Below are 15647 nucleotides of genomic sequence, written 5' to 3'. Positions count from 1 at the left end.
CACGTGGAGACTGAAGTCTTGCAGAAAAAAGAAAGAATTAGTTAAAACAACTTAGGCCTACTGAGAAATTACTTAGTAAATTACGGGTCAGAACAGGAATGTAATGTAAGCAAGCAAGTAGGTAGGCTAGGTTGGTAATGTCGCTCCATGTAAAATGTAAACAATGACTTGGCTTCGTAGTGTGAAGTTTTTTTAGTCAAGCAGTGTTGAAGGCGTTTGTAAGCAATTGTGAGCACTTTAATTTATATTAGTTAAGTCTTGCATTTTGGGGCAAATCAGAAACTTCTCAGGCAATGAGCAGTGCAGCCTATGTATCTAAACAAACTCAAATATTTGGTCTCCGACCGTGATTGCTTGCATGATGTTGTACTCTGTATGTTATATGTAGTAGGCTACACTACTTTGCCGGTTATTCTTGTTGTAGGCTATGTAGCGTAGTAATGTGTAGGCCTACATACAGTAGAGGTAGGGGATAAAGTGTGACCTTCTCAGATTTTGCTCTGTCCACATTTTTTGGAAAGTATTTATGATAATATAGCTTTGGTAGAGAGGTACTTTTTAAAAACCATAGACAGACAATCGATAACAACTTAATAACATTGAATTGCATAATTCAAAATTAATACAGAAATGAAACAGATACATAATTTCAAACGTTTTCGGCAAAACTTTCTGCCCTCTTCATTGCTACCACCTTTTGTGTTTGTTCGTCAGTTGTTGCTTGTACGCAGGTCAGTGCAGTTTTATTAAATTTTCAGTCATTTATTATTAACATTTCACGAATAATTTTGTTTTGTTTAGATGAATTAAGATATTTTCCTGAAGAGGGCAGAAAGTTTTGCCGAAAACGTTTGAAATTATGTATCTGTTTCATTTCTGTATTAATTTTGAATTATGCAATTCAATGTTATTAAGTTGTTATCGATTGTCTGTCTATTTATGATAACTATCAACAATATGCAAAAATATTTGAAAAATATTTATTTTTCATCAGTAGACACAATTTTTAAAATTTTGACCATATTTGTGAGAAAAAACGTAAATATTCGGTTTTCGGGATGTTTTGATGAGTTCATAATAAAGAGTGCAGAGTAGAGTGTAGGTCCTCTACATGCACGTGTGCTAGGTACGTTCCACCTGACCCACTTTATTCTTCCGCACATCCTCAATTTTATTTTGACCTTAGTTGACCCCACGAGCAGAGGCTTGACCTTTCGTTTTGTGACCTTTAGAATAGTGAAAATTTGAACAATTTTTTTTGTGTATGAAGACAGGAAGAATATTACGAAGTTAATAGTTGAAACCTACGAGAGATTGGCTACAGCAGCCTCACTGACTACATCTTCTATTGTCACAGCCAAGCAATTATGGGACAAAACAGATAGTCTAAAGGCTGATGCTGCAGCCCTGCAAACAAGAACTTGCAGGTGGAAGAGCATGTTGCAATTGCATTGTCTTCTGACCATACCATTTGCTTTGCAAAAGCCATACTGTTGAGAAGCTCAATGAGTCAAACGTTAAAGTTCTTGCTGATTTGGCAAAGAGAGTAGAAAGGAGGGGAAGTGGGAAGACTGGAACAAAGCTCTACGCCCTTTTTTTAGAGACAAAAAGGCTATTGTTGTGTCTGGTATAATTGCAATATTAAAGTTGGTTAGCCTACCCATGATAAATCGGGTAATTCAACTTCACTTGCTAATAAATTTGATCTTATTGTGGAAAGAGAACAGCAAATCAAGCACATGTCACTATATCGCGAACAGCATTTCACCAAGTTGAGTTATTCAGCAGCCTCAATTCTTCATGTATTACCATTGCTTCATATGCTACTGGACGAAACATCCGGACGAATTTGTTGGTTTAGGTATGTAAACTCTATTTAAACTGTGAGCTTTTTATCACAGAATTGAAGGTCTTATCTGTTTTTATGCACAAGATTACTCTGCCTCTCTTAAACTGTGTGGAAGTTTCAAACCAGCCTTACCTTTTGAACACATTCCCACAACTACAGGGTCATCAATAATTAATTAACGTTATATATAACTTCAAACAACTGTATTTAACAAATGGTTGGCAATTTTTGAGTAATAAACATATAACATTATTGTCAAAGAAATAAGTATTTAGGAAAAACAAGTTTTACTCAATGTGTTTGCCATTTGTGTCGATAACAAGCCGAAGACTCTTCGAAAAGGACCTGCAAGAGCCATGAATAACTATTTGAGGTATTTTTGCTCATTCTTTTTTTAGATTAGCCTTCAGCGCTTCCAATCTTTGGTGGTATTTAGTCGAAACATTATTCTCAAAGTAAGACCAGATGCCAAAGTCTAGGGGATGAAGGAGGCCATTCTTCCTTGGAAATGAAGAACGGCACATTGGCTGAAAGCCAGTTTTGCGTTCTCTTAGCTCCATGTGAAGGGGCAGAATCTTATTGGAATGACCAATTACGTTTTTTGAAGTGTTTCTTTTCCCAAGGCAACAATGAACCCTCAAGAATATCATTTCGGTAGTTTTCTTGGTTCAATTTCACTCCTTGATCCACAAAAATCAATGGACTCCTTCCTGATTCGTTGACTGCGTCATTGATGCCGCCTCTTGTCTCCGAGTGACTACCCGGGTTCCACGTCACCATCTCTTGACCAAACACGATCATTCTGACTTAAAATGATGCTAGACATCAAATATCTTCTCATCGCTGAACACAAGGTTTGGCAGCGTGCCTCTTCCTTCAATGCGTCAGAGCAGAAATCTGACTCTGGAGGGACGTTTCTCAATGGTATTGGCATTTAGCAATTGTTTCTTCATGTGTTTGAATGGGATCATCTTCAACTGTGAAAATGGTTTCATAGGCCATGTTTGCCTCGTTTGCCAGTTTTTGAATTGGATCTCTTGTTGTAACGTTAATTATTGATGACCCTGTATTTGAAGATCTTAAGAATGGCAAAATGGATACTTTGGGTGATTTTGTTGTGCACTATTATACACGTTCGCACAAAGGAAACATGGTGGTAGAAGTTAAACATTTGCATAGAGTACAACCTAAAAGCAGCCGGCTATGGACATACTCCAAACACAATGACATTGAGGATGTTGACACAGAGCAAGTGTTGCCATGTAAACCAGATGGTGATTGGGAAATGACTGGTGGACGCATGATGAAATTCACGCTTAAGAATGCAGATGACTTTAAAAACGCATTTTTATCTTTAGGCTATATTTTCGAAGTGACTTTTTTCCAGGCTGCTTGCACGAAAGTGTGAGTTTCACGCTACGGACCTACGGTACCTGGATTCCTGCTACCGAAGCGTGAAACTCACACTTCCGTACAAGGAGCCTGCTACAAAAACTGTGAAAACTGCAACTACGGTACCCGAAAACTGTTACGCAGTGTGTGTTTTCACCCTTCAGGGAAAGGAATCAGGCATGCAGATTGCAGATACCGTACCATTTTCACACTTGCGCGCCCAAAAGTTCTGCTACCGAACTTCCATTTTCTAGCTTTAGTCCCAGGAAAAAATGATCTATCGGTCATGGTCATTGTTCTTTTTTTTTTTTTTTTTTGGTCATGGTCATTGATCATACATCTGGGGACCGAATCTCGGAAACTAGACTTGCGTACCTGATTTCCTTGAAAATTAAGGCTACCATATATTTTGCATTGTTGGTGTGAGTTAATTGTAAACATCATTGAAATTTAGCTTTCTTTTTTGTTATTCTTCGTTTCGCGAATTTGGAAAAACTAATCTTGCAAATGATGTCTACTGATGTGTAGTTGACGGATTTTAATATTTTTTGCAGTTTTGATGTCGTACAACAAAACTGTTTCCAAAATGGTTGGACACTGATGTTTTTGACACTACCCCCAAAAAAATGTGTTGTATCCCCTACCTCTACATACAGTAGGGAGTAGGCTATCAAGCTAAGGTAATTTTTACTTGACAATTTATACATTCTGTTGCGTAAGTATGTAGCCTAATTATATTATGTTTTGTAACTTGATAAGCAGTTTAGCAAAACATGCATCCAGGGGCCAATTGTGAGAGGCTTTTGAGTAGCCTAAGCTACTGCTCATAACACTAGTAGGTGCTAACTATCCCTGAATGCTAATAACAAAGAGTTGTGCAGTTCAGAATCTAAACTTGCTTGTGTCTGGCAGTTTTGTCTTCCATTAACCCACTTTTTAAAAATCTTATCAGAAAAAAGCATAGAGCTTACTGAGAGAATTATGGCATTAAAAGCAACATTAGTCTTATTCAAACGGAATCATTTTAAAAATAGTGTTTTTTATAGTGGATTTGTAGGGAGCGACAGTTAGTATGTTATACTAGGAGCGACAGTTAGGCTACTATAATACTAGAATTTTCTTGATAGGCATATATTACAGTTTCTTATACTACACTATTGTATTCAGGGAATAACTTACGGTAATACTAATCTCCAAGTGAAATGGAGCATGATAATACAAATCCATGGCCCTACATGGAAAAGTATTTTAAGCTCTCTTCTTCGAAAGGCAAAAACTTATATTTTCAATGCCAGATGTGTCTTCCGCCCAAAAAGATAATTTCTTGTAACGAGAAGTCGCGAAGTGGCTTGAAAAGTGTGTTGTTTCGAGTGATTTATACCGTGTGAATGTTTGGCACCTAGCAAACAAAATGAGTTTGCGCTAGAGTATGCGCTGACGCCGCCAACTTTTTTTACAAGTTGCGTTGACGCATGCGGCGTATAGTTTTTCGAACGTTTGCGTTTGCGCTGACGGCGTCAATATTTTTTGTATGCGCGTACATCACTGCGTTTAGATTAGCATAGAATAATTGTCAAGCAGCGTGAGCTGGCATTATAGAGTGAATTACATGCTGTAGCTTAAACAGTTATAATGACGACAGCATAGAAATTGAGAAGCAAAATTATTTTTAAAACATCCGACCATCAACTAGTGATAAACTGGTTAAAAATTGGCATAGAAACCGCAGCAAAATTTATGACTTTGTAGTTAATTTTTTTGTTAGTTAATCCATTGCCTTTCATGAACTTTGAGTTCGTTTTAGTTTATTTAACATTTTCCTCTAATGCGCTGCATAAATCACATAAAATATACTATAGGCCTTTACATAGAAAATAGGCCTTGAACTATATGATCAAATAGGGCTGCACCTGTCACTCATCGTTTTGTATTAAATAATTGTATAATGAACCTCATTTTTTCTAGTGCAGAATCAACAATCATTTCTTCAAGATCAATCCTTTAATGATAATAGTGAGAATCTATTTCACACCATCAGTGAAATGTACCTATACTCGTCATAGATAGATTAGGTCCTACCTTACCAAAAGGCGTGGATGGACTTCAGTGAATCTATTAACAAAAACGTTCAGATCTATTTTCTCGATCATTTCCTTTTCAAATGCCAACAGAACCAAGTTCGCCTGGAACATAGACCTGCGTGTAGGCTTGTCTATCCGAGATAAGACCGGGAAGCCACTCTCACAAACCGCACTACTGGACCCGAAGGATGCCACAGCAGCGGCAAGCTTATATACATTCTGGAATGCCAGTCGTTGATTGTAAGCTACAGTTCTTTCAGCAGGCTACTATATTGGAATCCTGGTGTTCTGCAACTTCCACATGGTCATGTAGGAACTGTTTTGCGACAATTGCATTTCCGCCTCTGATGGAATATCTATGTTCAGTTGCGTATATAGTGGAATGAGCGATTCACGGTTCATCAAGTTTTTATTTTTTCTTAAAAGGGCACGAACAGATATACAAAACCATAAATTGTCTGCCAATTTAAGTTTAAAACTGCAAGTAGGCTATAGAAGCATACCAGAAACGCAAATGCCAAGGTGGTTGTCCGGTACTTTAATAATGCTTAGTGGCAGTCAACTGCACAGTATTCTGGAGACTGATCGATTATCACACTGCTTTGCTCAGTTGGAAACTTGTGTAGGCCTACTCTGAATCTTACCAGCAATAAATCTCGAGTCTGTCTGTTTAACAATTAGACCCACAATGTTTACAATTAAACAACATAAGAAAGTTGGATATAAAACTGAAAAGTTAGCGAACAGAGCTAATTAACATCATTTTTCCAGGGGGGCCAATATAATTTAAGGGGTGGCTTCGCCCCTCTGCGCCCCCCTTAGTTACGGGCCTGTAGTGACGTCGGTCAAATTCGTCAATCTGAATGGCGAATCCAAACTTAGAGGCTCTAATTCCCGCAGTTACTTGCTCAGCAATGTCAACTGACATTTCTTTTATTCGGCGCCTTACAGTGCCATTAGATGATTAGAAAGAGACACAGTAGCCTATCCAATTTTTCCACATCTTTTTCTCCTATCAGGCGCCAGACAAGTACCGTACTTTTGTTAAAATCAAAACAGCTATTTATATTTTTAAATCTTTCCAAACAAAGTGGAATATTTTGGTTCCTCATTAAAACATTTCGTTTCCTCAGTTTCTATATATTAGCCATTTAGCCTTCTTCTTCTTCTATTGTCGCACTTGATTCCAAGCATTGACTGCCTCTTGCATGAAAAGTTTTCAAGATTCTCTGCTGTTTGCTTTGTGTATTAGGTGTATGTTGGTGTTAGTTTTGTTGGTTCAAGTAGGTTAATTTTTGTGTTTTGCAAGAGGAAAGTAGGCTATGTTCAATTGAGACGAACACGAAATGCATACGGTACGTAAAAAGATGTTTGGTTATGTTTTCTGCTGAAAATTATGTTGTTGGGGCCCATTTTTCATACTTTTTCCCGACCAGTCCTGATTTCTCTCAGAGGCCCTGAGTGTTGTTGCCAGAATTTATTTCATCCACTAGGTGTCGCTGAAAGGAGAGAAATTCTTAGAATAGGTTGCTCAAGCGCGCACTCCGAGAGTCGAACAAGCGCCAATTGATCCTGAAACTTCTTCGTACACAGTTCAGTTCAGTTTATATTTTGTTTTGTTGGCGAAAAGGAAAAAAAAAAAGGAAAAAATATACAAAAAACAATAAACACAAATAATTTGCACAACAAGGTGGTCACAACGGTAAACCATAATCTCTTCGTGGGAAAATTGTAACATAAGATTCCCCGATCCGTTCGTCTGTATGCAATGACCGAAAGAAACACTCTTTTGCAAACGTCTATTCAAGAATTGTATTTCTGTAAAAATAGCCTCAAAGCTGTCGAAATTGGGATGCAACACCGTACACCACTGAAAACTTGTCACTACGATACAAACTACTTAGATAAAGAGTAAAGACGGCACTTTCGTCCAGCTGGCAAGCACTAAGCAAACAGTTAAATATGCGACTAACTTTCGAATCAACAATTTTAAAATGACCAGAATGCATTGCAATATCTCAAACTCACGTACGCAGTTATGCGACGTAATAATGATAAGCAATGATAAACTATTCAAGCACCTGTTTCAAGTTTGGCTATCACCTGTTCAAGCCTGGCTTACAGCTGTTCAAGCTTGGCCCACACCTGTTCAAGTAATCAAAGATTTAACAATGATGTAATCTTTGCTGCAGCTGCAATTTTTACAGGTCTTGCAAACGATTCTGCAATCCGCTCATTTTTAGCAATAGTCCATTACGTCAGACGCCAAGATTCAGTAGACCTGAACGGTTTTATGTGACGTTTGATTTGTACAGAGATTGGCCGTAACACAAGGATGGCAGCGAAAGACCAAAGTCACGCGCTATCCAACTGAGCTATCGAATCACGCTAGTAAAAACTGTTTTTCATTTTTTCTGCATTCTGACAAAGAAAAATAAATTAAATTGAAAGTGAATGGTAGATCCCTTTTGACTTAGTGAAAAACCACTAATTTTCGTTAACTTGCGTAGGTACCGTAGGCTACTTGACTTGTTTTCTCGGACTCACTTGCTTGTTTTTAGGATGTAATCTGGCAACGCTGAGTACGGCACACCACCATTAATCATTTATCATTATGCCATTGCTTTTTTTGTCGCTACAACTCTCTCTATAATTCTAATTGTTCCTGTTGGATACAACAGCTAGATGTTTTCAAAGCTTACTCGACCAGTTTGTAGTTCATTTTAAATATTGAATGACAGCATAGCCTACAATTAATTTGTTTATAAGCTTGCTTGAATTATAATTTTAATGGCTAATCGAACTGCAAAAGATGCACAAACTGTGAAAGGCACTAATCCACAGTACCTCATTGAAAAAATTATTCGTTCACGAATTTATGACAGTCGTTATTGGAAAGAAGAATGCTTTGCTTTATCTGGTATGTTATTTATTATCTTATGCCATATAAATCTTACTACACCACATCTTTTAAGTCATTTAGCCTACACTGTTTAATTGTTAGATAATCAAGCAGGCCCGTAACTAGCTTGGAGCAGCAGGGGGGGCAAAAAGTATTCTAGAGGGGGCCCAACTTTTACTTTCCGTATCATGTACAAAAACGACGTTTGTACACAATGTGGGTATATTTACGCAAGAACATTAATCGTAGGCATAATACAACGTTTACATTAGACTAGTTTATCATAGAACCAGTCAGTGGCGTAGCCAGGAATTTTGAAAGGGGGTGGGGGTTGACGGCCGACGGTCAAAGACCGACGGCGTCTTCGCCAAAGGCGACACCCAGTAGCGGGGGGTCTCCCCCAGAAAATTTTGAAAAATTACTTTGAATTTGGTGCATTCTGAAAGCATTTTCAACAAACATGTGGGTATAAATATTCCTGTAAAATGGTGCTGTCCGGTGGCATAGCAAAAGGATAAGATCATGTTTTCTAGGGCATTTTTCGGTAATAAAGCTAAGTCTCTATGTTTTCTTGTTGCTAATTCCTGGCTGAGATGTTTGAATGTTTGGTATTGGCAAAACTCGCTCTTTTAATGTAGTTTCGTTTAAAATTAGGCAAACTTTGTTTTAGAGACAACATTCTACCACACCTTTAAACACACAATGTTTACAATTAAATAACACAAGAAAATTGAGTATAAAACTGAAAAGTCAGCGAACAGAGCTAATTAACATAATTTTTTCCAGGGGGTGCCAACACTTTTGCAGGGGGGGCTGCGCCCCCCCTAGTTACAGGCCTGTAATCAAGGTCGATAATCAAGAAATTGAAACAGTGAAGGAATTCATATTTCTAGGCTCAAAAATAAGCTGGGACTCTAAAACCTCACCAGAGATAAGGAGAAGAATAGCGCTGGGAAAAAATGCATTTGTTGGAATGAATAGCACTTGGAAGAGCAAGGATGTAAAATTAGAAACAAAAAAGAAGCTGATCAAAACTATTATATTCCCAATTGGAACTTACAGATGCGAAACATGGACAATGAACAAAACAGACAGAAGAAAGATTGACGCATTTGAATTGTGGTGTTGGAGAAGGTTATTGCGTGTTCCTTGGACAGCCAAAGTAACAAATGAGAAAATTAAACCGGACATATCCCTAGAAGCTAGAATCGTCAAACAGAAACTTTCATATTTTGGCCACATAATGAGAAGCAAATCAATGGAAAAAGACATCATGCTTGGTTTGGTCATTGGAGGAAGAGGAAGGGGGCGCCCAAAAACAAGATGGCTTGACACAATCGTAAATGACAGTGGAATGGAAGTGCATGAATTGAAGGAGGCTGCTTGGGATCGAGAGATGTGGAGAAAGATGACATATAGAGTGACCAAGAGTCGTAAACGACTGAACGGATGATGATGATGATGTTTAATTGTTACTTAGCTTTTCCAATGTTATGCGCATAGTCAGATGCATCTTATTTTGCCCCTGAACACTTTGTCCCCCGATTTTGTCTCCTGAAAGACCGAAAGAAGAAATAGAACAAAGCGGAAATCGCTGATCAAAGTTACCACAAACATTTTAAAATTTTCCTTTTGAATTAATCATTGAATTTTTATGGGCCTTCACAAAATAAATGTGACTTTTTCTTAGTAATTTTGAAAAAAACGTTACGTTGGTGTTGCATGGGGGAAAGGGGGTCAAAAATTCGGAAAAAAAGCGTTACATAATATTTGAACGTTCCCAAATGTTAGTAGAAGAATAGATCATTCCAGCGTGGCAGCTTGTGATCATTTGCAGGGTTCGATCTTAGCGGTAGTCCGCTAGCCAATGGCTAGTGAAAATTTGCGCGGACTAGTAGAAATGTTGCAGTACTAGTCCGATTGGCCAGTGAAAATATTCGCTGATGAAAAGTGTTGGTTTACAAAATGGCGATTGGCGACGTCACTGAGGTCACTCTCACTCTGAAATACTGCAGAAATTTGCTTGCCAGAGGCGAAATTGCACGAAGAAGGCTGCAAAGTAGGTCAACTGAGCACGTGACTACTTTTTTCTCGCATTTTCGCTAGACACGACACGTGGTAGTAATGAGCACGCCAGGTCGGCTGTCGCCACATTACAACTGATACTTCCTACAACTGTTTACAATTCTGGTTAAACTTTAGAGTTTACTAGTTCTGTGTTACATAGCACTATGCTGTATTTTCCAACCAGCAAAACTGGTCCCTTTTACATTGATTTATCATCTGCAGACGTTGAAACAATGTAAAAAAGACCAGCTTTGCTGACTGGGAGAGCATTTACGATCAAAGCATTTTTCTGCAAACTGTGGCAATCGGACTTCTTTTAATCTCACCGATACCTGTGATGTCACAACGCGAACTTTGACGTTGATGTTTTTGATTCAATGGTGCTATTTTTAGCTCCGTACCAGCTGTGTAGTTTTGAGTATGGAACGTGGCCTACGAAAATAGTGGTATCATATGGTAGAAAAACACGGCTCACACTCATTGTTTGTTTTGAAATCGCAAAGTTTTTTTTTCAAGTCTTTTGCGCTGTCTGGTAAAATAATTAATTTGCAATGTTCTTCAACTGAACGAAACTGCACAAATGAAATTATGCACTGCATTTCACAATAGTAGGCTGTTTTTTTTTCAGCAGTTAAAAAAAAATTCTCCAACGTTTTCTGGTTTAAACTTTTGGACATGCTTTCCAACACTTCCCTCTCAAGCCGAAATAATTTGTCCGTGTCCATTTCTTGGAAAGCCAGTCGCCCACGGATGACATCAAAAGCATTTAAACTTCTTTATTGGGAAGTGTGATTATTCCTTTTGTGTGCTCTTCTGTTTTAATAAAGCCCAGCTGTGCGAAAATTGTTTTTTTTGTAGTGCGATGTCTATTAGCTTATGGCCTGGGATTACAGACACTTGTCTTTGTTTTGATCGCATGCGTATGTCTCCCTCTGCTTCATTTCGCCTTTGAACATTGAAGACAATTATGCGAAGCAAAAAAGAGACATTCTCTTTTCGCTAACAGGCACAATTATACGATTAAATGAATGAAGTATGCAAACTAGAAGCAAATCCTGGTGCTTTTATCCGATTCAAATAAACGATTGATATGTTTAAGCAGTATACTATTAACCGATTTCGTCTGTATAATATATCGTGATCAAATGCTGATTCAACGTTACTACAAAGTGTCTAACGCTGAGTGTTAGCTGGGTAGTTACTAGTTATCGCTATTGTTAATACGTCATCAGACAAGTGAAAAGTCAGTGAACTGGTCGGACTAGTGAAAAATCGTGCGGGCTAGTGAAAACGGGGAGCAACTAGTCCGGTGGGCTAGTGAAAAAAAAAGTTAAGATCGACCCCTGATTTGTAATGGAGGGGCTATAATCTTAATTCGATAACCCTAACTGAAAATGAGGAGTGAGGTCCGGTTTATCAACTATTATTTCAAGATGCTTAGCGTAGTTAACTGTTACGGCAACAGCAATTTCAATCAGCGACTTCAGCGTTGGGTTTTGTGGCCGTGCTAACTACTGATATATAGCCTACTAAATAATTTTTCATTCAGGCACGTTTTAAACCTTTCAAGGTTTTGCCATCTTTTCCCGTTCGTTAACGTGCTGGTAGGTTTATATCGATTTTTGTAGTTAGTATCTTTTTCGTACCGGACGCGTTAATGACGAAAAATAAAATGATTGATGATTGAAATGATTGTTTCTATATGTTTTTTTTTTATCTTAACAAAAGAAAGCTTGCGGCAACTTCGATCAGCGACTTTGGCTCCATTGTATTTTTTTCTCCATATTTTCAGGGAACAAAATCAAGGGACGAAGTGCTCAGGGGATGAAATAGGTTGCACCCTACTGCCTACATAGTCTATGTATGTATTTGCAACCATTTTTTTCAAGGACCTTTGAATTGTCGTGGGAGCGATGTGTGGGAGTATGCACCGACAGGGCGGCTTCGATGACCAGCTCGTATCAGGGAAAAAGTACTAAACATTAAACAAACTCACTGTATGATTCATCGCGAAGTGCTTGTTGCAAAACAATTGGGACAATCATTGTTTGAAGTCTTCAAAGTTCGCCCACTTCAGTGTTGAATATTTTCGAAACTTTGCCACAAACTGGGTTCAAAACATTCAAGCCTTTTGCTCCATACAGAGGTTCAACGGCTGTCCAGAGGAAAAATTGTAAAATGCGTATTTGAACTGCGAGAGGAGCTTTTAGTTTTCCTGCAGTCGCACTATGCTGACTTGGCTTCACTAGTAGCCAATGAAATTTCGCTTGGGAAACTTGCAGACCTGGCAGACATTTTTAACCTTCTAAACCAATTGAACTTGTCACTTCAGAAAAGAGATGCGAACATTTTACTCACGGGTCATTCCATGCCAAATGAGCAAATGGGTTACACCACATGTCATAGATTTTATTGAAATTTGGCATATGGTCATTCCCCTAACCGCGAATTTTTTTTCTGAAACACAATATTTTTCATCACCCACTCTTTAATTCTGAAGATATTTTTTTTTGGTGGTAATCCACTTCTAGCTACTTGCGTCTACCTTACAAAACAATTGATTTCAGGTGAAAACTCCATCAACTTCGGAAATACGGAAGAAGATCGTAAATTGGGAGCAGGATTTTCGTGGAAGGGGAAAAATGCGTAAATGCACAATTGGGGAAATTTGTGGATACAACAAATCTTTCAATTGCACGTTTATTTTGGAATAAATTTGCTTCCATTTGACATGGTTAGCTCCTGCATACCTACTGATTATTTTCACATAGTTTCATCCGAAAAAAAAACAAACCTTGGCGTAATGGATCCCGAAAACGATGTTGGTCTATAGGAAAATATGTATAAATTACCGCGGATCCGCAATTTTCCTAATTCTTATTTATTTATTGCAAAAATATCAATCCAAACATTTTAAACACTTGAGAACACAATAGCAGTAATGACATCATAGGCGCCGACTCCGGGGGGGGGCGGTGCCCCCCCGTGAATTTACCTCGGGGTGGCTGCCCCTCCGCAAATTATTTTTAAAAAATCCTAAATCATATGTTTCTTAGTTCAGATTTGCCCTTCGTTGCGGATCGATCTCAATTAAAAGATCTACTTGTTGCAACAACAGCGCTGCTTCTAAGAAAACAAAAGAAACAGAAGTACGGTAGCTGATAAACGCCAGCGAACATGTCCGCCGTGAATTTCGAGGCCTGAGCCTACATTATAAAGCTTGGCGATATACAATGGCAGATAGACGCAAACAAACATCAATGCTGATAAACAAACATCAGCATTTTGAATGTAAACAATCAGTCGGCTAGAAAGTTTTCCCCCCCAGCAATTTTCAAAACCCGGCGCCTATGAATGACATTACTCATCAATTGATTGATTGCATCTTTTTCGAGACGTACTATGGCATCATAGTTAGTGCATTGCCATTTGTTGCCTTTAACTCTTTTGCGGCCACGGACGTATATACACGTCTTGGGATTTTTGCCATGATGACCAAGGTCGTATCCATACGTCCAAGGTAAAAAGGTGTTTCAGGCAAAACAATGTAAAAATTTTTCGATCAAAAAGACTGTAAATTACGTAAACTTTTTTGCTTAAAATTTTCCAAATTTGTCCATATTCATTCTGGTGTATCTCCTAAAGCATTGCGCGCAGAAACAAAGTAAAATTTTTCTCATATGCAGATTGCAGAATTGTTTTCGCATTATATTAAAGTACATATATATTCATATTATTGCATCATGCTTGGGTAGCAAAGATTATAATGAAGTATACTTTTCTGCCAATTTTTAATTTTTTTAGAAATTAGAAAAAATACCATTAGGAAAGTTGCTAATTGTACATTGAATGTTTTAAATTTTACGGCAAAGCTTTGCATCTTCGGGTAGCTGAAGATGTATGCTTTCATTTCATGTCAAGATTGTGCGTCTACTTCGTTTATATGAGATGTTATTACGGTGTAAATACCAGGGCTGGAAAAAATGTTTAGCTTCCCGGGAATCTGTTTTTTAGCGAAAAAATTTCCCGCGGCTTACAATCACGATAATAACGTCATAATTACACCGTTTACAGTTTTCCGGCGAAAAGCTTCACGTACAAAATATATTATAGACAGCCATTTGTAGCTTCATAGTTCCAATAAACAGTCTCGATATCGTATTTTATTCGTAACCAGGCATGTCGCACTGTTTGTGCCTGATGTGCCCACTTTGATCGGAATAAGTTGGAACAACAATAGGCTAGGCTTAATAAATTAGACGCCGCATGCTCACAAATTAGATCCACTGACTCAAAGACCACCGTGTCAATGTCATGAAACAATACCGTACATCACGAGCCGCTTGTTACGTACTTGACAAGTTGACAATAACAACACTTCATGCTCGAACGGGTTGATAGTATGTGCAATGTGCATGAATATAATAACCAATTACGAAAAGCGATATAGGCATATAGCACAAAAAACGGCCAAACGACTGAATGCACAACAAGTTTCGCTGAGTGAGAACACAAGAAATTGCGAAAATTACTTCTGTAACCTACAAAACAACCAGTCCGCTACACGAAAAATAACGAAACGCATTAATTAGTTTGACAACAAAATCAAAATTACGACGCTAAAACAGCTGTTTTTGTCAATCAAAGAAACCGCAAGAAAGTTTTGCCCGTGCAAAATTACTACAAATACATTACCGGGACATAAATGGTGACGATTTCTTGTTGTTTGTTCTATCTAGCACAGCCAGTCTTTGAAATTAGCGTCGCAGATGCATGAATGGCGCATTAGCGTCAGCAATACAAATGCCGACGCCACACGAGCGCGCGTCAGGACCTCAAGATTACAAAAAAAACTAATTTTCTTAGACTACACCAGACTAGGATGTTGATTCAATCTTACTATTGCAGGATGTTTTCTTTGGGTTACTTCCTACTTCGCCGGGTGCCCAGCTGGAAGAATTGAATCTTTTGTAGAAATATCACCCTATTTGCATTGATTTAACGCCAGTAGACCTCAAATTATTGTAACCATCTACTCCTTATCGCGCCTTGCTTTCCGTTATCTCGTCCAGCTGAAACAGCATCTGATGATACCGATTCTGACTAGTTCTTTATCAAACAGACTTTGTGTTGCTCGCAGTGTCCCAATTGTGCCGAAATCATGTTAGCTTATACGTAAATCGAGGCAATCTTCTTGCAGGAAGCTATTAATTTGTTACCGTACCTGGTTGAGCAATTAACGTTTTCATATTTTATGATAATTCAACGTCGCTAGATGTCGAATTAATGTGAAACAAACAAATGTAAATTTCTCATTGGCCATTGTTACGCAATATAACCCGCCGGGAAAGTCAAA

At 38.2% G+C, this 15647-nt stretch overlaps 1 protein-coding gene across 1 annotated transcript in view; it reads left to right on the top strand.

Moving 5' to 3' along the window:
- Positions 1-7961: 7961 nt before the first annotated feature.
- Positions 7962-15647, top strand: part of LOC145782149 (pre-mRNA-splicing factor 38A-like) — a 31669-nt gene continuing 23983 nt past the window's right edge. Inside the window, exon 1 of the mRNA XM_082593905.1 lies at positions 7962-8242. Within this exon, the coding sequence (XP_082450031.1) occupies positions 8113-8242 (130 nt within the window). The 5' untranslated portion in view covers positions 7962-8112. The remainder of the gene's footprint in view (positions 8243-15647) is intronic.

Source organism: Aplidium turbinatum, chromosome 13 (genome assembly GCF_918807975.1).
Source record: "Aplidium turbinatum chromosome 13, kaAplTurb1.1, whole genome shotgun sequence".
Taxonomy (NCBI): Eukaryota; Metazoa; Chordata; class Ascidiacea; order Aplousobranchia; family Polyclinidae; genus Aplidium; species Aplidium turbinatum.
Note: the sequence above shows the minus strand (reverse complement) of the source record. Positions and strands in the feature narration are given on the sequence as shown.